The sequence below is a fragment of the Panthera uncia genome, chromosome C2 (genome assembly GCF_023721935.1).
Source record: "Panthera uncia isolate 11264 chromosome C2, Puncia_PCG_1.0, whole genome shotgun sequence".
NCBI classification, from domain to species: Eukaryota; Metazoa; Chordata; class Mammalia; order Carnivora; family Felidae; genus Panthera; species Panthera uncia.
The window spans coordinates 54,947,989-54,972,940 of record NC_064810.1 but is presented as its reverse complement, the minus strand read 5'-3'; the positions used below and the strand labels follow the sequence as shown (position 1 = coordinate 54,972,940).

The 24,952-nt window shown below is 38.3% G+C and overlaps 1 protein-coding gene across 1 annotated transcript; it reads right to left on the bottom strand.

Moving 5' to 3' along the window:
* Nucleotides 1–574: 574 nt before the first annotated feature.
* Nucleotides 575–24,952, bottom strand: CC2H3orf85 (chromosome C2 C3orf85 homolog). The gene is made up of 3 exons (XM_049629170.1): nucleotides 24,925–24,952; nucleotides 2,535–2,668; nucleotides 575–1,127 (listed from the first exon to the last, which is right to left on the bottom strand). The coding sequence occupies exons 1-3, from the start codon at nucleotides 24,950–24,952 to the stop codon at nucleotides 1,038–1,040; spliced, it is 252 nt and encodes an 83-aa protein (XP_049485127.1). The 3' UTR covers nucleotides 575–1,037.

The window sequence follows — 24,952 nt, the reverse complement described above, 5'->3', positions numbered from 1 at the left end:
GCAATCCAGGTGATTGGTTCTATCATGTCCTCACTACTTCTCAAAGTAGGGTACTGAAATGGTATTTTGTGGGTATATGGAAAACTAGAGCATGAATGTAGTCCACTTTTCTTTAGAGTCAATTTTTCAGTTTTATTGAAAAGCAGTAGTAAGTATTTTTGGTCAGTAAGTTAAAAATGTTTCAAATTGAAATAAATATCAACATATTATGGACTTAAATGCAAAACTTGCACAAATTTTGCAAAATTCCTAAGGAGGTTTGCACTTACAGGTGAACATTTCCAGTGGGTTCATCTGCCCCCAGATAAGAGTTATGATTGTATTCTCTACTGCCCTCAGCAATACACCTTTGATGGAAAAAGTTTCAAAAGCACGATCTTAAAATAGACTGGCTTTAGAAAGTGAAAAGTACTGAAAAGATAGGACCAACTCCATTTGAGAGATCCCTATTCCTTTTTTTTTTTTTTTATAAAGCTGATTTATTTATTTAGAGAGAGAGAGCACATGCACATACACAGGAGCAGGAGGTGGGCAGAGAGAATCCCAAGCATGCTCTGTGCTCTCAGTGCAGAGCCCAACACAAACTGTGGGATCATGACCTGAGCCAAAATCAAGAGTTGGATGCTCAACCAACTGAGCCACCCAGGCACCCCTCTTCTTCCTTTAATTAAAAAGCGAATTAACTCTCTCAAAAAGGAAGCAAAAGAAAGTAAGCTATCAACAGTGAGTTTTAATGGCACTACTTTTTTGCTTTTGGTTTCCTTTTCCAGAAGAGCCCTTTTTTAATCAATGTTAGTACTATTGTCTTTATTTTAGTTTTCATCTTAAGATCTAGAATTTACTGAGAACTTCTAATTCTAGGTCTCTAGATGGATTTTTATATTTACTCCTTTCAACAGTTCCATGAGACAGACATATTAAGTAATCTTGTAAGTGGCAGAGATTTGCCTCCATGTCTCCAAAGCCCACGGTTTGGTTGCATTGCCGTGTTGACTCCCATCGTTTTTTTCTCTCCTGGTTTAACCATCAAAGCACATTTACTGGGAAGTGGACATGTCAAAAGTGAAGGTATTCACATTCAGATAATATTGTGCTATTGTTTTCAAAGCAGTCCATGTTTCATGAGCCTGTAACAAAAGAAACTTTAAGTCATGATCTCTGAGTATGGAGAACACATGTTACATCAATTATTCAGGTAATCATACAGATAATCCTAAAAGATTGAGAGAAATAGAGTGGAAGAATAATACAAAAAAAAGGTTTGGTGAACATACTTTTAGTGACCTATATTCTTCAATGCTTAAATGTTTTACAGTATTTCTGGGGCTACCGCATGAACCAGTGTGGCAGAGTCTTGTTACATTATAGTATCTGTCAGTTGATCACAGTGCTAGTCTACAATTATAGGCAGGAATGTACTTGAAAATTTCAGTATTCCATAAAGAAGACACAGTCTACTCGCTTATGTAATATTTAATTTGCCAAATAAACAAATGTCTGGCTTTAATACCTCTAAATGATGCCTGTTGGAGAAAAACAGGCACAAAACTAGATGCATTATTCAAGCTGGTGGTTTTCATCAGCAAATGCTAACCAGAAATGAGCCATTCCTGGTAGACCAGTTAAAACTCAACTGTGCAGAGTAAGGATAGGACCAAGGCCCCAGAAAAACAAGGACATTCAAATTTTTCATGACTTTATACAACCCTTTAGCCTGGTAATAGAGCTTGATACACATGTAAAGAGAAAAAGAACAAACAAATGAAGGGATTAATTAATTTGTTATACATTTTTTTGCTAAATTTTAAGAGAGAAATCATGAATAATTGAAATCCTCAGACAATTCAACAATTTCATTTGGCCTGGAGTTTCAATGTTTTTGTTTTTTTCCATCAAAAGAGTAAACATGGAATAAAACAGGCTAATGCACGTTTCTTCTTTATTTCTCTTGGAGTGAGACTTCCAAATGAGTAAAAAGTGTATGAAAGGCAAGCAAATGAAGGAATGACATTAAATGCTTGGATGATTATTAAAGGTTTGGAAAATAAGCTGCTGAACAACTAAAAGGGAACTAAATGTGACTGCGGTCCATTTATCCACCTACTCAAATATGCAATAATCTACTGAGATTTGACTGAGTAGCAATCATTTTGATAGGTTCTGAGAAAAATGACCTTGATGGATAAGACATGACATGCACCTCACCTCTGTAGCCTAGGTAAGGGAGGTTGGGTGCACAAAGAAATAATTCCAGTGTGCCATTCACATGTGAACAGCATGCAATGGGGAGAAAAGAAAGAAGAATGTTACCCAGGAAAGAAGGGAAAGCCTTCAGAAAGAAGGGGACATTTGATTTTAGTCTTGAAGGAAGAGGTGAAGTTTACTAGACAAAAGCCATTTTATGGGAAGGAAGGAGCAGTTACAGCTCAGGGCAGATAGAAAAAATCAGGGCTGATGGTGTGTTAATGCCTGCTGATGCAATGCCTATTTAACAAGATAGATGGTGGGAAGCCATTTGTTTCTAATGCAAATACCTTATCAGCCAGCGTGTTTCCCCACATATTTGGATTGCCATCTGGGTCCCAGTAATCCTGCAAATATATATGTCTTTTGAGATGTAGAAACTGGTTTGCGGGGTCCTCCAACAAAAATGGTGCTCCCAACGCTCCTGTAATTTAGAGTCCAAGAGCACAGCATCTTTTAGGGCAATAGTTTACATCTCACTGTTTATCCTCTTAAAGAGACATAGCTGTGGCCTTTGGGAGTCTGGGTGCCTGACAAGGAGATCCCGAAAAAGCTATGCTTCGTGGGAGATGACTGCTCCTCAGCCTTTTGCCATGACTGCACTATCATCACCCTGTGTCCTGAATATAGTACAGCATGAAAGCCAGTGCCATGTGATGAACGGAAAAGACTTTTAGAACCTTCTTTACATGCATGGGAGCCCACAGATCTGAATTCAAATTCCAGCTCTATCACTTTTTTAGACAAGTTTCTTTATTCCTCTAAGCTGTAGTTTTCTTGTATGTAAAGACATAGAATAATAACACAGTAACACAATAATATAGGATTGCTGTAAGGATTGGATATATTCATGACTGTAAACCACCTGGCTCAAGCCAGGCGGTCAACAATCTTTTATTCTTCCCTTCCAAGCCTTTTCTTTCAGTTTGAAGTAGACTGCTTCCAAATCTGGCACTGTGGTTTCAGTTGTTAGTATTGATAGATCTATCACTGAATTGAAGAGGTTTGTATTTTAGATTCCTTTCCACTCCAGGATTAAGAGAAAAAAAAAAAGATGACTGTTTTTAAAATCCAGATGCTTTTATATCTTGAAATTTTAACACTCTATATTGTGTTTTTATTCCCAAATAAAACACAATTGTGTTCAGAGTTCTAATTTGAATCCGTATAAAGGAAGAGCACACTGCCCACCTATTTGTGGTAACAATACAATCTGTTCATTGCTTGTGATAAAGAGTCATTTATTACAAATGTTACATTAGGTACTCTATAGCTTCATCATTAACAGGATTCTACCGACCAGGATTACAGTGGACTATAAGATACAAAACCTCCCCTCTGTAAGGGAGGGGAAGGAAGGGTCCAAGATTCAAAATAAAACAAGGAAACATAGGATTTGATTGCACTAAGAGAGTTTAGGAGAAGGCGGTGTTATTAAGCTTTGGGGCTCTGGGGCACAAGCAGACATTTTCATGATCAGGAAAATTGCTGAAACTCTTCCTTGAAGAAAAGATTAAATTTAGCAGGATGGGAGAAGGAGCAAGACTTTAAATTTTAAGCTAGAGGAATGATGTGAGCAAAAATGTGTGGCACTGGGAATCTATAAAATGGATGTCTGAAGACAGTGGTTAGGGGTGGCTAGGTTATTTGTGTGTGAATGTGTGTGTATGTATCAATGTCATTTATATATGTATACACACACACACACACACACATATATATATATATATATGTATATATATACACACACACACAAATAATGATAGTTGACATTTATTAAGCATTGTGCTAAGTACTTTACCTGAATTACCTTATTTAATACAACAAACCTAAGAAGTAGCACTATCAATCATTTCATTTTGCGGACAAGGAAACTACATCACAGAAAACTTAAATAATATATTCATGGCTAGTAGGAAGGAGAGATGGAATTCTCCCTTTAAAGCCACTGTGCAATATTATGACTAAGAAACAGGAATTCTTGGGGCCAAAGGAAAGTAATAATAATGATAATGATAAAATAATAATAATAGTCTTATGCATTTATAGAAAAAAAGGAACCAATCATTACTTAAACATTCTGTATGATCTACTTTTCCAAGCTTGACCTGAGCACTAAGCAGGGTTCTAGTTATTAGTTCTATTACCTCTAGATTAATTTGTTAACCCACTAAGCTCTCGTTCTAAATGCCTACCTATTGAAAATGATGTGGATATTATGCATTGATCAGGCTGTCTGTAGGTGCAAAACACTACTAGTGATGGAAAACAGAAAAATGACTCAGACACAATTCTTTATTAACAGAAAGTTAACAATTTATGTTATTCAGTAATTTAAAAAGAAAAGATAAAAGTCAAATTTTTAGAAGATATTAGCAACAGACGATAGAAGTAATACTAGCCTGCTGGTAGGTAATCAAATTCAATACAATCAAACCAGCATGCCTGTGGAAGCCATCCTCCAAAATGTCCCCCAAAGATCACTGCCTCCTTGGTACTCATATCCTCTGTGGTCTTCTTTCATTTAGTAGAGTGGCCCTGTGTAACCACAGGATAGTGCAGAAGTGACTGTGTGTGATTTCTATGGCTAGCACATAAAAGATGTTATAGTTTCTGCCTTGTCCCATTCTTGAATCACTTGCTCTAATGGGAGACAGCTGCCATGTTGTGAGGACACTCAAACAGCCCTGAAGAGAGACCCATGTGTCAAGGAATTGAAGCCTCCCACCAACAGCCATACAAACGGAGCACCTGGGAACCTGATATTTTTGCTCCAGTCAAGCCTTCAGATCACAACAGTCCTCAGATCACAGTAGCCCTCACTGACATCTTTACTGTACCCTCATGAGAGATCCTGAGTCAGAATCACTGACTTAATCCATTCCCAAATTCCTGACCTTCAGAAAGTGTACAATAATAAATGTTTATTGTTTTAAGCTGCTATAGTTTGGGGAAAATAGTTATGTCATAGTAGATAACTAATACAGTGCTTTATAAGTGCCTACTGATGTCAAGATAAACTGCTGATCACCAGAGCTGAGACCCAGATGAAACAAGTGAGGCCATTAGGGCATAAAACAGAAGAAGAAACTTGCTCTCAAGCTCACAGATTTTGTGCCATAAGATCACCACTTGCCTCATCCTAGTCTCTGCTCTGATCATCATTGCAGAGAAAGATAAACAAAGAATAACTCTGCCCCTAAGGAATTCACATTATATTCAGAGCTCATAAATAATTACAAGGAAACATATTGTGACCAGACCAATTGAAGGGGGAATGATTAATTCTGATATTGGCATGGAGGCATCACAGAGAAATCGGTTTTGAGTTGGGCTTCAAAGGTTATGGAATGTTTCCACAGTTAGGAAGAAGGGAGTGGAAACAAAGCACACGTATTCCAGGCTGAAGAAGATTCGAGAGCCAAGGAACAGAGGAACAAAGAAGGCTCAGGTTCGGTGACCATCACTTTGCCAATGTGACTGCAGGGTAGGGTTGAGGTGTAGATGTGGTCAAAATGAACATTGGAGGGGCGCCTGGGTGGCGCAGTCGGTTGGGCGTCCGACTTCAGCCAGGTCACGGTCTCGCGGTCTGTGAGTTCGAGCCCTGCGTCAGGCTCTGGGCTGATGGCTCGGAGCCTGGAGCCTGTTTCCGATTCTGTGTCTCCCTCTCTCTCTGCCCCTCCCCCGTTCATGCTCTGTCTCTCTCTGTCCCAAAAATAAATAAAAAACGTTGGAAAAAAAAAAAAATGAACATTGGAAAGATAAGCCGGGGCCTGATTCTGAGGGATAATTACTCTCATACCAAGGAGTTTGGACTTTATTCTTCAAACAATTAATTATTATTTCTGAACAAGAAAATGATAGGACCACGTTTGCTTAAAAATTTTTTGTTTGATTGTGATAAAATATGCTAACAGAAAAATTACCATTTTAACCATTTTTATTTGTACAATTCAGTGGCATCAACCACATTCACAATGTTCTAAAACTATCACCACTATCTCAAGAACTTTTTTATCCCCTCAAATAGAAACTCAGTATCCTTTAATAATTCTCATCACTCTCTCCTCCAGCCCCTGGCAACCATCATTAGCTTTCTGTCTCTATGAATTTGCTAATTGTAGGTACCTCATTGTAAGAGGAATCATGCACTATTTGTCCCTTTGTGTCTGATTTATCTCAGTTGAGTATCTTCAAGGTTTACATGTTGTAACATAGATCAGCATTTCATTCCTTTTCATTTTATTTTTTTTATTTAATTTATTTTAATTTTATTTATTTTGAGAGAGAGCGAGAGAGCATGGCTGAGCACAAGTGGGTGAGGGACAGAGAGAGAGGGAGAGAGAAAGAATCCCAAGCAGGCTCTGCACTGTCAGCACAGAGCCCAATGTGGGGCTCAAATTCATGAACTGTGAGATCATGACCTGAGCCGAAATCAAGAGCCAGATACTTAACTGACTGAGTCACCCAGGTGCCCCAGTTACTCATTCCTTTTTAAGACTGAATAATATTTTGTATGTATATGCCAACATTTTGCTTACCCATTCACAGATACTTTTGGAAACTCCTTTGTCAGTGTGAAAGGCAGATGGTAAAAGGAAGAGAGAGTGAGAGGAACAGGTTGGGGCCTCTTCTAATGGCCCAGAGGAGAGATAAGTGGGACCTGAATCAGGTGAGTGACACCATGGATGGGAAGACAGGACTGACTGGAACAGAGCAGGGAACTCATTTGTTTGGGCTCACTAGTGAGGACTGCCCAGCATTGAAGTTCTAGTTTTAACTGAGATGTGTTCATAGACCACTTCTCAGATTTCTCTTCATTTTCTTTGAAGAAAAGGTGTTACAGTATTAGACATTTAATGTGTTATTCTGTTAAAAAAAATGAGAGGGGGAAGTTTTCAAAATAGAGTATCTAGGCAAAGAAGATTCAATATCAATATCTAATAAATGTTTGTACATACCTTAGGCTCAGGATATAATTTATAGCCAGATAAAGAAAATACAGTAACCACTTAAGATAGTGTTACTTGGAATCATCCAAAAGTAAAACCAATATCTGCACTATAATTGTCATGGTGTATTGTACAATTGCTAAGGGGAAAAAAATGTATTACATAAATCCTAGCAGAGAAGCATGGTTTAAAATATAAACCATAGCTATTTTAAGCTCTAATAATTCTGTCTTTTGAAAATCTTCTATCTTTTTGCTCATGGAAAATATTTCACTGATGCAATCTCCCCCTCATCCCCCGCCCTCGCCCCTGAACATTCAAAGCACCTATTTCAGCATTATGTGCCCAACAGGCATCCAATAAATATTAATTGGTGGTGATAATAACATCACCCAGGAGAGAGACAGAAAGTAGTATTTATTATCCTACTTTACAAATGAGAAAATTGACACACGGAGATGAAATGACTCACTCAAGGTCACATAGTAAGTCATTGGCAGGGCTGGAAATAAAATGCAAGTTATACAGAAGGGCATGCTATTATCCTCTCTGCTTGAGAAATTTCTCCTCCCTTTTTCATTCTGCCTGATCAACCTTGAAAGTTAGTGAGAGCAAGATCAGAGTTTGTGTTTGTAAGCCTATATAATACTGCTGGGGTTTGAAAACTGAACCCTGAGTTTTATTACTTTGTTGGTTTTTAATTTTTTTTTTAATGTAGGCAGTATCAGCCAGGTTAATGCCATTTTTAAACTTTAAAATCATAAGCTATAAAAAAAATCTTCCTTTTTTTTCTTCGCAACTCCCTACACACCCTCCTTCCTTTCATCCTGTATCATAGTAGTTTTAATAGGATCTGTCAAGCTTAGTTCTGTTATCTAAACATATCTTGAATATAGTCTGCAGAAAATTCTGTACAGTTCAAGTAAGGCAGCCACTTCAGAGTATGGAGATATTCGAGATCACAGCTCTTGCCACACAAGCCAAGAAGGATCGGAGATTGAGAGTCTTATCCTGGCCCTGCCAGTGATTTGTTGGGTCATTAGCTGGTTACTCCTGCCTTTCCATTTCCTGTTCTTTAAAAGGAGGCTGGATCAAGGGTGCCTGATCCTTGGCTCAGTTGGTTAGGCATCCATCCAGCTCTCGATTTCGGCTCAGGTCATGATCTCATGGTTTGTGCTTTAGAAGCCCATGTGGGGCTCTGCGCTGACAGTGTGGAGACTGCTTGGGATTCTGTCTGTCTCTCTCTTTGCCCCTCCCCTGCTCGTATGTGTGCATACTTGTGCTCTCACTTTCTCTCTCTCAAAAATAAATAAATAAAAATTTAAAAAAAAAGTATAATGAAGCTAGATCATATGAAGCTAACTAAGGTCTCTTCTAGCTCTAGTATTTTTAATTGGAATATATTCATAACAAATAGGTCATTAACTGAAAATTACTTTCTCTGCATGGTGTTAGGGCATCAAAAACATATAGAATATACTAAATGGGTACCGCTCCTACTACCATCAAGGAGTTCACATGCTGAGAAATTCAGCACTGAGATAGATAGAAATAAGTGAAGGAGAAGTCAGAATAGTCCTAGCCAATAATTAAAGCAATACAAATAAAAATGTATTCACATTATGCACAGAGAAGAGTGCCCATCGTGGGCTGCAGACAGTATGTTGGTAATGAAAACTGTACAATTGGAAATGGAATGATTCCCTATTTTGCTATCACCCAGGGAAGGTTGAAAAAGAGTCTTTAAATTTGATATTGGAGAAATAACTGAATAGTCTTTATACTGTGCACCTGGCTGTGAAGATGATTCCTTGTACCTACGCAAGAAGAGGAACCTATACATGAAAAAAGACCAGAAAGCCTGATGTGAAATATAAGATATAGAATCAAAGGACAGAGTCTGATGGCAGAGTCCTATTTTCTTTCCTGTAGAAGAAACTCATTTAGAGTAACCTCAGCTCACCCTTCTCCCCTTTGTAGATAGACTCTGCCCCTCAGAAGGGGTGGTGCCCCATTTAACTGTCCAAAAGACATAACTTGGCATGTTCAGCTAGCTCTTCCTTCTTTCTCTTGAGAGTTAGCTGCCCTCAGAGATCATACTTTCTCTTCTGGTTCTGCAACTTGCAACTAGATATGAAATTTACCAAATTCTGGGGTCCAGTCATCAGGTCCTTTATATCTTATACTATGTTATGTCTTCCAAATTAGCCACTCTCAGGATTAAAGGGAATTGATTGCCTTCCATGATCATCTTTGGTTTATCTCTCCTCTTGATCAAATAAGCAGGCAAAGAAGGGAAGTGGAGAGTTCTATGTGTCAGAAGGTGGTACAGAGAACCCAACATGTCTGTTGTCTCTAAGCCTCACTAAGAAACAGGGAAAAAAAGAAACAAACAGGGGCACCTGGGTGGCTCAGTTGGTTGAGCGTCCGACTTCCGCTCAGGTCATGATCTCATGGTTTGTGAGTTTGAGCCCCGTGTCAGGCTGTCTGTGCTGACAGCTTGGAGCCTGGAGACTGTTTCAGATTCTGTGTCTCCCTCTCTCTCTGCCCCTCCTCTGCTCACACTCTGTGTCTCTCTCTCTCAAAAATAAATAAACATTAAAAAGAAAAGAAACAAACAAGCAAACAAATAAAAAAAACCCCACCAAAACCAAAAACAGAATAGACCAGGGCCTTCCAACCAGCAGGAACTTATCATTCCTGGAAAGGCAGGGCTGTGAATTCTGTGAATATTCATAAACAGTTACAATGAGGGAAGGAATTCTTTGTCTGTGAATAAACATGGTGGAATTTAGTGGGGGCAGAAGACTCAACAATGTCTGAAAAAATCCACAGGATGGGCCACAGCTAGCTATTTCCCTTAAGGGCTGGGTGATACTGCTATTTGAAGTGTTACATGATGCCTGGTGCTGGAGATGGAGAATAAGCACTACAGTCCTGGCACAAGTTCAAAAATGCTCAGGTACCGGATGCTGAAAGCAAAGCACTTAGCATTCAGTATAAGCAATTAAAGAATTACATTTATTATTTACTATTTTTATTGGATTGAGTCCTAGTCTCATCCCTTAAAATGTTTGTCTTAAAAAAAAAAAAGAAAGAAAGAAAGAAATGCCCAGGCACATAAATTAAGTATTAAAATAAAGTATAAATAGTCACTTGGAATTAAGTACAAAAGAGGATCAGGAGAAAAGGATATACAGACATCTTGGCCATATGGTAAAATTTTCAAAGATCTAAGCGTAGGAGAAATTTTCTAATTTTGTGAATAATTAAAATACTCATGTTTAGGTTCATATATTTAAAGTTGAATATTAAAAAAATTGAATATTTAAAAAATAAAGTTGAATATGTTATTCTCTGTGTTAATAATTTTTGTTAGAAATTATGAAATAGTTATTTTTTGATTCCCACTCTAAATTTTGATCACTGACCCAAAAATTTATGGTGGAAAAGAGAAGAGTTGTATTTCATGTAATAGACTGTCACTTTGCTACAATTCAGATAAAAGTTAATGAGAGAGAGAATGAGAGAGAAAAAATTTTGGGTTTGGGAGGAAAAATATGAAGAAGAAAAAGAAGGAGAAGGGAGAAATCAAGAAAAGAAATGAAAGGAAATAGAGACAAAAGAAGGGAGGTTATAAAAATGAAAGGTTCAAGAGGTGAAAAGTCGTAGAAAAAAGGAACAGGACAAATAGGGAAGTAAAAAGACAGAGGGCAAAAGAGTCAATGGAAATTAGTTAGAAAAAAAAAAAAAAAGACACTGAACTTCAGGACTAGCTCTTAAATTCCATCATTTTACTAACCTGTTAAGGAAATGCTTTCATAAATGAACTTTTAACTTGGGAACTTCGGCTTTACTGATGTTACAATTGCTAGTGTGTTGACTTTGTTGCAAAGTAAATAGAAACTAGTATTACTTGAGTTTAAGCTCAGTCTGTTCTAACCTGCTCTGAACACATTAACATACACAAACATACATGCTCACATGCATGGCCATGTAATTCCTGGGCTCATGTTTTGGACCTGGCAGATCTTTTATTTGCTTTTAATTTTGTGGACAGAGAAATTTTTAACTCACAAAAGGCAGCATTTAATATGATTCAATAGTAACCCTTCTGGGTCATTGCCTGTGTGAATTGATGGGATTTCCAACTCTAGGGCCCTGACAAATGGTGCCACATGGACAGGAAAACAGATGGTTTTTCTGTAACAACCAGAGTGCTCAAAGAATCCAGTCACAGGCAATGATATTTTTCTCTAACTGAGTTATTTCCCAGTTTATTCTCACTACTCACTTTCTTGAGAGCATTGATCAACCTTAAGCCAAAGTGAGTAGATAAAATTAAGAGCAAATTCTTATAAAACAAACTAAAACTATATACAGAAAATAGACTCTCCAAGGAATGGGAGGGTAGGGAGGGCAGCTGGATGACTGAGAAGGGCCGTTCCTCGTTCCTTCTACGGATGGCACAAAGGAAGGCAAAAATGGAGCCACTGGAGTGTGGGGGTGGAGGGGGTGGGGGGGGGAGGGGCTGACTGGGTCAAAGGGAAGAATGTGAGCTTAAAAGCTCTTATCAGAAAAACCCAACCCAACCCAACCAACCAACCAAACAAACAAAAACCTTCAAGACAAACTGCTGTTGGTTGCTAGCCATGGAGTAAAAATAGGACCTGGATGTCTGCTAGAGAAACAGGCTAAAGGCAGTTTGCTTCTACTGTCTAAAACCAGAAGACATACTTGCACTTCATGTGAGCTTATCACAGGTTGACAATACGGGCAGCAAGAACCTCCAGCTTGTTTCACATATGGGTCAACCTCAAGGACTGGCTTACTTTGTGAAACACTTTCCACATATGCGTATTTTCCATATTTCTCCTTTGTGTGAAATGGGGCTGTTGGATTTTAACAAGTGCCCTCTTGAGGTGGAACATACTGAGTTAGGACTTCTCTTTACCCTCACTACAACTAGCCACAGCTGGAGAAAGCTTCCGGTTATATCTTAGTTGGCTCTATCTGTTCCCATAAAGTCATCCAGCTCCCTCACTCCAGGCCTGTTCTTGGAGAACCACTGGCCGCAACAGTGGATTTATTCCTCTTTTAGCAGGTGGGCTTGCTGTGTGCTCTGTTGCCTGTCCTATAGCTACATATCCCATATCTAGCAACAGGGCCAGAGGAGACAGTTTGTGTAGCAGAAAGAAGGGTTTTGTTCTCAGAAGAGCTAGATGGAGGATTTGCGTGTGAATCCAGCATCACCATTGATGAACTGTGTAGTTTAGTCATTTAACTTCTCTAAGCCTAAATTCCCATTGTAGAAGGAAGATCGTAACACTTATTTTCAGAGTGATTATGAGAGTGGACTTAAGGTAACCTATGGAAGGCCCCTGCCACGGAATAAAGACTTCAGGTAGTAGTATTAATATTTGCTGCTTTTATTATAGGAGAAGGCAATTCTTGACCTAAATGCTGAAGAGAGGGTTTTTGTTTTGTTTTTTTGATCAAATCATGACACTTGGACTTCTAATTCTCTGACCAGGGAACCAGTTCCAATGTGCATAAATTACTATTTTAAGAAAGTCAATAAAATGGTTTGAGGACTGTGCTCATGAATGTAATTACTTGGGGAAGCTTCTTCATCATTTTTAGCTTCAGCGTTCCCATTTGGAAAATGGATAATGACATCTTTTCCCTATTGACTTCAAATTAAGTTCTAGACAAAAGCAATTTGTTGGACAACTAATCTGTAACAGAGAACACTTTTTTTAAAAATAATAAACACACACATTTTTTAAGATGTTTTCTTATGAGTAGAGGGCTCCAAGGAAGTGCAGATGAATAAGCTGCATTCTTAAATGAAAGATGGGAGGAGAGAGGGAAGAAGTGACTGAAGTTGATTCAAGCTATGATCTCCTACTTGAGAGCTGAATGATTTAGTAAATGTCAGTTAAACGAATTATTTGTGTAAGAAATGAATCTGGTCCCAAAGACTTATGTGTACTCAGCCTAGAGGTGGTAAAGTCTTCTTTCCTGAGATCTGAAGGGCTGAACCCAGCTCTGTCAACATTTCTCTCTCCTTGGTTTCTAATTCTCAACTTTTTTCACGAACTTTAGCCACATAATTTTATTTTATTTATTTATTTATTTATTTATTTATTTATTTATTTATGAAATCAGTCAAACCAGTTGTCTTTCTGGGTAGACACATTCGTATCTCAGCTGGAGTTAAAGTGAATTCCAACTTGTTTCCTGAGAAAGTCTGTAAAAGTCATTTTGCAGGACCATTTTCCTTTTGCCAGATATTTTTGACCCTGCATGTTCATAGGTGAATGTTGACTAGCAGTAGTGCTTTTAGCCTTGCTCTAATCCACCGTCACCCACTTTAAAGCCAACTGCATGGATCAGCAGTCAAAGCAAAGCAGTACACTGATGGATTGTAACTAGCCCATGACTTCAATTTGCAGTGTGCTCCCGAAACACTCACTTAAACTGAGCCAGCCTCACTTTCTTCATCTGGAGAAGTGGGCTGTAACCACTATGATTATACATGCCTTGATGATAATTGCCTAATAATAACTTGGCTAAAAATGTTTAAATCAGTTATTTAAACATGTCCCAAACATAAATATAACTCTGATGATTAAAACTCTTTATTAAAATTATTTATATGCTTAAGAATGAAAGGCTATTTATATCCACATACATATATGTACACATATATCTAGAATCATATTCTAAGTATGATTCTAAGTACTTCTAAGTATGAATCATATTCTAAGTATGATTCTAAGTACTTCTAAGTATGAATCATATTCTAAGTATGATTCTAAGTACACATATACTTAGAATCACATTCTAAGTATATCCTTTTATCTGTGTGTGTATATGTGTGTGTGTGTGTGTGTGTGCGCGCCTCAAGAAAAATATGTAATTTTTTTTGTGGGTCTTAAGTTTATCATAAAAGTAGAATTTTATTCTTATTTAAGCATTTACCAAAAGTATTTGTAAGTTGTAAAGATTTAACTGCGAAAATAATTTATACCTTTGTAGGTATTTTCAGTTTTGGTTACAAGAAAAACAAATGACCTCTCAGTTCCATTCAGATATCAGCCACTGAATTATTGGGTCAATTTGGCAGCAAATCATCTGACCTTCAGTGCCTTCCTTGATCTTTCTTTAAAACACCACTTCTCTGAGCTACAGCTTGCTCTAAAGGTTAATGAATTCACACTCTCACAGTACCTTGAGGTCTCCACATAATGGTACCATGTAAGTATTACAGTTTCTAAAAGCCATTTAAAATTTTTCTTTGTTCAAGGACACAAGAGCATTTCTTTGGAAGCAGCACTTAAAAGGACTTCTTAGCATTAGTGACATGCTAATATGTTAATACATAACTAGGAACAGAATGATCACACACAATTAACACTAAGATGTTCAAAACCATGGCATGACATGATAGTTTGGTTTTCCCAATGCTCTAGAATTGATCTGTGGATAAAACATGTTTGTTCATTTCTTTAAAAAAAGTCGAAAGTGGTTATCTATCAGCATGATTTTGTAAAAGGCATGATAAATAAAAAAGAAATAGATTCTTACCTATAAGCAATGTTGAACACAGGGCTACTTGAAGCATCTTATATGCCATAATCCTGTTTTGGAAAGAAAAGATTTATTTATTTTAATTGAGACCCAGCAAAGCTGTAGGTCACACTGTCTACTTTCCAGGAGCGTGAAGCATTTGCTGCATACCTGGCAGCCTGTGGAGCTGACACAAGTCAGAGAGGCCGTTGCCTAAGATGTGGCTTATTTATATGACTCCTGCCTTTTTACCCTTTGGACTTTTTGGACTGACTTTTTACAAGCTGTTCTTATATGAGCCACGTATTTATTTACTAATTTTATCATCTGTACAGACTAATGTAATAAGATGTTAAAAAAAAAAAAGGTTGGAAAAACTGAATCACTCATACATTGCTGGTAGGAGCATAAAAGGGTACAGCCACTTTGGAAAACAATTCGGCAGTTGCTTATAATTCTGAGCATGCAATTACCATACAACCCAACAATTGTACTATTGGACATTTGTCTCTGAGAAGTGAAAACTTATGCTCATACAAAAACCTGTATAAGAATGTTCCATAGCAGCTTTATTGTAATAGGCAAGAACTGGAAACAACCCAGGTATCCTTCAAGAGCCGAACATTAAACATATTGAAGTACGTTTATGAGTTACTACTTAGCAATAGTGATACTGTAAACATTATTGATAGATACAACAGCCTAAAGGAATCTCAAGGGAATTATGATGAGTGGCCAGTCCCAAGTGGTCAAGTACTGCATGATTCCATGTATGTAACCTTGAAAAGATGAAATGGTAGAAATAAACACATTAGTAGTTGCAAGGGACTAGCTATGGAAGGGTGAGGTGGGTGTGGTTATAAAAGGGCAATATGAGAAACCTCTATAGTGATAGAACTGGTTTGTATTTTGACTGTGGTAGACATGTGAACGTAAACGTGCTAAAACTGCACAGAACTAAATACAGATATCTCATACACAGACACACCCATGACAACACTTAAAACTGGGGAAATCTGAACAGATCAGTAGATTACAGCAACATTAGTATCTTGGCTATGATATTGCACTGTAGTTTTGTAAGATGTTACCACTGGGGGAAACTGGGTGAAGGGCACACAAGATCTTCTTACAAGTGCGTGCGGTTCTATCTCAAAACAAAACATTTAAAGACAAAGGAATGTTTAACTGCATTATAAAATGTGTTTGTTTCCAACGAAAGTACACAATGAATAAAACCAGGACATTTCTTTACTTTTTATTTTTTTAAGGCAATTACCCTTCTCTGTGGCATGATTAATAGCTAATTAAATAAACTCATCATTATGCAATTTATTCTTTTTTTTAATACAATTTATTCTTAAAAGCAAATCACGCATCTGTTAGCCAGTCTCATCAAAATTATGCAACCTGAAACGAGCAGATATAGAGACATAACAGTGGTAGAAAATAACTTTCTTGTCTATCTTTGAATAGTAAAGAGTGTTTAGAGATCTGGATCTACCTAGTGCAGTTATGCCTCTAATTACTGATGGAAGCCTTGCAAAGACAGATGTTTGGGAATCAGCACAGTAAAATCTTGGCAGCCTATCCCATGTATCCATCTATGTGTCCAGCAGTTGCTCATTTCTGTGATTCTTCCTTGTCTTTTATTTGATGGAGAGGTATAAATGTGTAATTATGGGATGGACTAGAAAAATCTCAAGAAAATCAAAAGAAAATACTTTTTGTTATGAGAAGCACACACAATCAAAGGAGAAATTCATCTTCCTCTCTTTTCTTCCCTTCATCATTCTTCAACTTTTGAACCTAAAGTCAGGCTTGCCTGGTGTGGGGCTGTAGGCATGGCTGTCTCCCATCTCTTTCACTCTTTCATTCTCGTCTCACAGAATGGCTCATTAGTTGTGATTTGGGTTGTGATATAGAATGCAAATATGAAATAATAATAGTCATTCTGTGAATTAAAAAAATTTTTTAATGTTTATTTTTGAGAGAGCGAGAGACAGAGTGTAAGCGGGGGAGGGGCAGAGATAGAGGGAGACACAGAATCTGAAGAAAGCTCCGGGCTCTGAGCTGTCAGCACAGAGCCTGACGTGGGGCTCAAAGCCATAGTCCACGAGATCATGACCTGAGCCAAAGTCAGACACTTAACCGAGTGAGGCACCCAGGTGCCTCTCTGTGAATTTTCTATATGTTGTCTCATTTAATTCTCATGGCAACTCAATGGCGAAGATATTATTATCATTTTATAGATGAGTAAGCTGAGGCTCAGAGAGATTTCATAACTTGTCCAAGGAGCATGTCAAGGTGAAACTTTGTAGAAGAAGAGCGACTGCTGTGCTGAGAGGCACAGCCAGTGAGATGAAACGGATTAGGTGAATGTGACCCCAATTTGGTCCACAGGTAAAGGTGGCCTTGGCAACTCAATTCCGCAGGGGTGGTGTATGTATAATCCAAGATCCTTTATGGGCCAAAAAATTGTTGTCCTTCCTGGTGAACGAAGCCTTCCTTCTCTGATCCCCCAAATCGAATCTGGCTTCTCTTTCTCACATCTGCATACCTTTGGCACTTAGGCCCTGTCTCCCTGTATTATGTATGGTTTCATATGTACATTTCAGTGTTCCCAAGTGTATTACAAGCTTTCTGAAGGCTGGTTCTGCATCTTACTCCTATTTGTATGCTTTCAATGCCTAGCAGCATGCTTACCATGTAACAGCCCTCAATAAACACAATTAATCTCATGGAATCAGCTGATTCATATTAAACTGAACTACATAAAGTTGAATCAGTACTTTCCTGTACTGGTCTATCAGCATTACAGCCTTATCCTACTGGCTACAAAATCCAAGTATAATGTAGCAGCTTTGTTTTTATATTAGGGCTTGGGTTTTAAACAGTGTTTCCCAGAGCTTGTCTCTTCTTATGATCTCTAAGAGAAAAAAAGTTGGAGGCATGAAAATTGGCAATATTTAATTATAAAGACATAGAAATGCTCTTTGAAATAAAATTGGAATATCTACCTTTGAAAAATACAAAGATCAAGTGGCATGGATTAATGAAGCTCATCAAGGAAGTCTGTTTACAACTTTGATGCTTTGTACTTAGAAATTATTACTTTAATATGATATGATGGACCTTGGTAAGCTCCCATGGTCTCTTTCATATCAATGAAATATAAATGTTAAAAAAATGAGAGATCAGATCTAATATTATAAAAACAATTTACAGAAGAAAAAAGAAAAGAAAGAAAACTTTATTCTACCAAGAAGCAAGCTGAATTTAGTTACTGCTCTGTCATCCCAGCAATGCAATCAGACCCAATAAACTGCAAAGGTCTGGAAAACGCAATGTTCATTTAGAAAATTCTGATAAGAAGTGATGAAGGGCATGGTGCAGCTGGGCATGATTTAATGACATCATCAGCATCAGTAAAAGATGAAGAGTCAGCCAACATGTTGGAGGAGAGGATACTAGCCCTTATAAACATTGTACTAAACTTTCAACTGCATTCGACCTATTGAAAATAAGCTGGTGACAGTATTTATTTATTTATTTATTTGGAGGGCGCATGTGCACACACATGCAAGCAGGAAGGGACAGAGAGAGAGAGGAAGAGAGAGAATCTGAAGCAGACTCCATGCCCAGTGTGAGTCTCACGACCGTGAGATCATTACCTGAGTCAAAATCAAGAGTGGGAAGCTTAACTGAGCCACCCAGGTGCTACAATATAGCACCTATTTTTATGCAGTTACTTGAGATTTTTGCAGAATTGCTATGTGGGAACAAAATTTGACCATAACACGCGGTAAAGGAGTCATTTTTCTACTGATTTGACCACAGATGGGTTTGTTGTCCTTGACAGCTTAAGATAGAGTGTAACATGCCATCATTATCAGGTCGAACCTCAATTTAAGAGTGCACTTTCCCTCCTAGGACTGATGGAATATCCCATCACCCCTGGGGTAGTGACTATTTAGGCAGAGAATGGCACAGCAACTACATTCCAAGAAGGAGTAAGGGTTTCCATAAAGTCTTGTGCTACATGCAGAAAGTAGCTCTTTAATGAAGCTCAACATGACTCAGTTGCTATAAGGCAGAAACTACTTTTAAACTACTTCATAGAATATTGTTTTGCCTTGAAAGCTAGAGCTTTTGGTTTTATTATTATCTCAATTTGTGAATAAAATAAAACCTTGCTGAGAGCACACAGAATATGGTCTCATCTCTCTTTATCCTGTCCCCTCCACTTAAGTACATTGTCCTCCCTCTTACCATCATGACTATTGAGCCCTTAGGGCTTCTGTCACCAGGTCGTGGGAGAATGTACTTATCATATGTTAACGGTAGGAGCTGGATTAACTTGGAGAAATTAGCTAAAATGTTGGAGAAACACGTTCTGTTTTTGTATTTATTTTTAGTGTGACCATTGCAGGTTTAAAAACTTGCTACCACTTGAGACACCTTAGGTTTAATGTGGCTTGGAAATGTAGCTTGAAGACTTATATAATAGACTTCTCTTTTACTAGATGTAGTAAAACTGATCCTTTCTGGTTTGAGGTGAAGGGGTCTTCCAATTATATGGGGGCTTATTATCATCTTGAGATCTAGGCCATTTGTATTACCCAGGCTTCTCTTCTGCTCCCTCTTTCCCATTTATTTGCTAATTGAAACATCCACCAAGGAGTGGTATATAAAGACAGACGATGAGGAGTTTATAGACTTATCCTTCAGGTATTATTCATTCATTCAACAACTATTTTAGTGGGTACTTCATATGTTCTAGGCACTTTTCAAAATCTATTTTAAGCACATTTCATAAACATTGTTCCCAGTACTAGAGTTACAAAGCTATATCAACCATTTTATTAATTTTTAAAATTTTTTTTAAAATTTATTTGCTTTTGAGGGAAAGAGAGACAGAGTGTGAGCAGGGGAGGGACAGAGAGAGAAAGGGATACAGAGTCCGAAGCAGGCTCCAGGCTCTGAGCTGTCAGCTGTCATGGGGCTCGAAATCACGCACTGTGAGATCATGACCTGAGCTGAAGTCAGACGCTTAACCGACTGAGCCACTCAGACGCCCCTCAACCATTGTTTCTTGTGTGGGAGAAGACAACTTCAGGGGAAGTTTCCAGTGAGATGAGTTGCAGTTTTCCATGAAGACAAATTTAATTGTGGGAGAAGAAAAATTCCAGGAAAGGAAAGAGCATGGCTAAAGATCATGAGGCTTGAGTGGAGAGGATGCATTAATCAGTCACATTTGAGGCTATCACAATAGCATTCGTGAATACTGTACTGGCCTTCTCTAAAAATTCTCTGTATTATTGATGTTTAATAATTTCTATTGGTTATCACTATAGACAAATCAGAGTAATTGAAAGATATGCCATTAATACAAATGTATACAGTCTGGCAGTTTAAAGATGTCAATCTGTTTTATGATATGGTGTTGGAATCACAGACCTCTTGATGAAGCTTTGAGGTAATGCATGCCAAGGCATTTTCCTCATTATACACTGAATAATTGATAGTTGACAATATGCATTTATTGAACATCTGCAATTCACTAGCTAGTTTACAGAGCACAGAATCATCAAGGGACCCTGCCCAATCAGCTCACTATCAAAACTCAGTCTGTCACTTCCAAAGTCTTCCATGCTTCACTAAACTAAAAGCAAAGAAAGCATTTCTAGGGACTCACCGCAGAAGTGAGTGGGGCCGTATTTTCTCTACAGGTAGCTCTGTGGGCATTATTATTAGTTCCACAGGGAAGCAGTCTTTTCCCATGGTTCTGGTAATCTCAAAAGGTAAATTTGATGACCTAGTATAGATTTGAAGTAGCCTGTTCTATCATGATCATGATGCTTTCATGATGCTTTTTCTGCTATAAACTACAGTTGAGCTCTCAGCAGTGTGACTTTCTCAGGCTTAAAATCTAAGTGCATGTGTTTTAGTCTGGTACATATAAAAACAACATTGGTGTAGCATCAAGAGATTTAAAGTATTGCTCGAAATTCTTGCTTCCTTGGGAAAAAAGGAGGGGACTTAAGATAAAGGAGAGGAATATGGAAAATAAAAATGAAAGACCATGGGTATGTAGGGGGACTAGGGAGAGTAAACTGAGAATTTTGTGTTCTGGGTTGGATGTGGCAAGAGAGTCAAAAGAGGCTGGATAAGAATGGCAGAAATGGCATCCCATTGATTGTTTTTGGGTTGCTGTGTTAGTTTGCTAGGGCCACCAGGGCAAATACCACAGATTGGGTGGCTTAAACAATAAGAATTTCCCACTGTCCTGGAGACTAGAAATCCAAGATGAGGGTGTTGGCAGTTTTGGTTTCCCAAGGCCTCTCTTTTGGGTTGTTTACTGCTGCCCTTCTGCTGCCTCTTCACAAGGACATCCCTCTGTGCATGCATACATTCCCCGTATCTCCGTATGTCCTAATTCCTCTTCTTATAAATACAGTAGTCAGCTCAGATGAGAGCACTAACAGCCGCATTTGAACTTAATTATCCCTTCAAAGACCATATCTTCAAATTCAGTCGCTTTCTGAAGTATGAGTGTGTGTATGTGTGAGGGGGAGGGCTGTTAAAGATTCAACATATGAATTTGGGAGGGACACAATTCAGCCACTAACAAGTAGCAAAGAGAAAAACCCTTCAAATGTGTGTAGTTCTGCTTCTTCTAATCCTTGTTTCTGCTTAAGGAATAGGAGTGTTTGGAAGGTCAGTAGAAGATATCCGAGGGAGGAAAAGAGGCTCCATGAGGATTTATCAGCTGGTGATGTCTTTCCTTGGCGAGACTGCCTTTCTCTCTTGGATGGAGGAAAGTTCTGAGCAAGATAAGGACCGCTCCTCTATACTCCCTCTCTCCATCTCCACTGAGCCAGTTTCCATCCTGGGAAATTCCAATATTGTTAAATGATTTGCATCTCTGGCTCATGTGTTGAGGCCAATGTAAAATGTTAGTTCTCCTTCCTACTGACAGTGACCAACAAATTGATGGATTCATTTTTCTTTTTTTTTCTCATGGAAGGAAGATCTATCAGGGCAGGTATGTATGGGCAAGAGTGACTTGGCAGAAGGGAGCTTGACAGGAGGACTTCTCTACTGCAGCAACATTGGTTTCATTTTTAGGAGTCTATTCAGATAGAATTCACAAATTTCTCATGAGCCCCAAAACTAGATTATTTGGTTTATTCCAGGTTACATAGTAGACATTAAATGTATTATTATGGTCTTTTTTTCTTTGTTATCCATTTTCTCAAGGAAACCTGAGACTATTATCCTTTGAAACTAGAAAATCAAGCTTAGTGTATGTTTTCAAGGCTCTTGAAATTCTGATTATCCTCATACAGAGGGTTCTTATGAGGAATAGACATTTAACTTAAAAAAAAATTTTTTTTAACGTTTATTTATTTTTGAGACAGAGAGAGACAGAGCATGAACGGGGGAGGGTCAGAGAGAGGGAGACACAGAATCCGAAACAGGTTCCAGGCTCCGAGCTGTCAGCACAGAGCCCAACGTGGGGCTCGAACTCACGGACTGCGAGATCATGACCTGAGCCCAAGTTGGCCGCTCAACCGACTGAGCCACCCAGGCGCCCCGACATTTAACTTTTAATAGAGGTGTAATGGTTCCTGAATCTCAGTCTCTTTTGATGCCCCTGTCCTCTTTATGTTAGAGAAATGCTATATTCTCCACAATCACCATCAGACTTTCTGCTCAGGATGGATACTCTTTGGGTTATTCTAGATGAGAATTTATTTATTTATTTATTTATTTATTTATTTATATTTTTATTTTAATGTTTATTTATTTTTGAGAGAGGGACAGAGTGTAAGTGGGGGAGTGGCAGGACAGAGGAAGACACAGAATCCGAAGCAGGCTCCAGGCTCTGAGCTGTCAGCATAGAGCCCAACACGGGACTTGAACTCGTGAACTGTGAGATCATGACCTGAGCCGAAGTTGGACACCCAACCAACTGAGCCACCCAGCGCCCCTCTAGATGAGAGTTTAATGCTAGAAAGAAGAGAACTTTAGGTGGGGGCAAGAATGGAGGGGTAGTCCTAAAAAGGAAGATGAGAAAAAGAAGAGACTACAAACCCAGAAACAATAAGCAGCATTAGGATTCAGCCCAAGATAATTAAACAAAGATATTTCATGTTCTGATTGAGATATAGTTACAAAGATGAGACCACGATAGAGATTGGGGGTATGTTTCTGTACCAGGAGAAGGTGAAACACAAAAGAAACGGTAGATATATGACCAACTATATAGTATTCTATCATGCACCCAGTTCTCTTGAGAAATAGTTCTGAACTCCTAAATTGATAAAATAATGGGAAGAAAATTAGTAAATCCAGTCAGGTCTAATGAACCTGGTTGCCTGAACTCCTTAGCATATGATGACATGCCCCTTTCTAGGGAAAAGTCCTGCTAGTGGGACGTTGATAATAATAATTATGAATATTAGTTATTCATCCCCTCTGGTATTTATGGGGAATTTTATTTAGAAGAGTTAGATACAGGAGGAAAGGAGACATCACTATGGAGTGGTGATATCCACTCTAAATACCACTGTTCAGTGGTGAGAGGCTACGTAGTTATGGGGGTCCCTTAAAAGATGGAGTGATTAGCTTTGTCAGGAAATGATGGTCTGAAGAAGGCAACAACCAAATTTACCAATTCAGTGGCTACTGGTCACAGGGTAGAGAGTGTTTCTTCTAGGAATGGAGAGGGACAAGTGGGAGAATGAAGGAGGAAGAGATTGCCCTCAAAAGAAAGACTGAGAGAAATGTGTTACAGAGACTAATACAAAGTCAGGAGGCTACTGTGGAAAAGACTCAGGCTCTAAAGGAACAATTTACCTCCAACCTCCCTGTGCCACACCAAAACTGAATGATTTGGTTGAAAAATGTATGGAATTTGGAAGCCTGAATGATGTGGATTCTCAATCCCCATATGCACATTTTACATCAAAGCCTGTTGGCATTTTTTGTTGATTAGTTGTTTTCCAACAGCATTATACATTATCACTCACCAGACCCAGGAGGATACTCCATCATTTACCACACCACCAGGATAAGGTCTAAGAGCAAGCCGTCTACTCTGGACACTGTTCAGTCCCCATCCAAGGTAGAAACATATAGCAAATGCCTCTGAGCCAGAAGAGTGGGATAACATCAGTGTTTCAACATGGAACCTTGCAAGTAGTTTCTTCTCCCTTCAGCTCACAGTAATTTTCCACCACACCCTATTATTTCTTCCAGCAGGATTCATGAAATGAAAGTCTTTATGCCTCGTTGAAGAAATTTCAGGCTACGAATAAAAAGAAGGTGGAGCGTTGAGCCGATGGTGGAAGATCCCTGACATTACATCACAGGCTCATTTCTTTTATATGTTGGATTTTTTTATTCCTTTATTGTTATATTGCATTTATGGTGCAATGAAGATAATTCACACTCAGCAATAAAATGAAACCAAAAACTATTTTAAAACTGTTGTGTGGCTTTGGTTATAGACAAAACCGTGCCTGCTCTAAAAAAATTTTTTTACAAGATTCTTGGAGCTTACCTCAAATAATAGACTTGTGGCAATTTGATATAGGAGGGGTATGGTAATAGTAAAAAAAAAAAAGAATATATATATATGGGGAACCTGGGTGGTTCAGTGTGTTGAGTGTCCAACTTTGGCTCAGATCATGATCTCATGGTTGGTGAGTTTGAGCCCCACATGGGGCTTGCTGATGTCAGCCTGTCAGCACAGAGCCCTCTTCAAATCCTCTGTTCCCCTCCTTCTGCTCCTCCCCTGCTTGCGTTCTCACAATATATCTATATATATATATATATATATAGATATATATATATATATCTCCCAATATATATACATATATATGTAGTCAGCAAATTTTACATTAGAAACAAAAGTTTATTTGAGTGTCTAAAACATATCAGGCATCCTCTGGATGTTGTTGTGTTATGATATAAAGGAAAGACAATGCAATTATGTGCAAGAAAGATCCCTAGACTGAAAATTGAAAATTGTCGGAGAATATCTAGGACAATCTGTTCCATTTCAAAGGTCTGCAGTTTGAGTTAGCTAAGTAATTTTAAGAGGTTGTTTTTTTTTCCCCCAGAGGAGGAAAAATGTGCTTACCTCTTTCTTTGAATTGCCAGTTATTCAT

Coding starts and splice junctions, on each gene's coding strand:
- CC2H3orf85 (XM_049629170.1), bottom strand. CDS start 24,952: ATGAATAACTGGCAATTCAAAGAAAGAG. Junction 2,669..24,924: donor CTGGCAATTCAAAGAAAGAG/GTAAGCACATTT, acceptor TCTAAATTACAG/GAGCGTTGGGAGCACCATTT. Junction 1,128..2,534: donor GAAACACGCTGGCTGATAAG/GTATTTGCATTA, acceptor CTTTTGTTACAG/GCTCATGAAACATGGACTGC.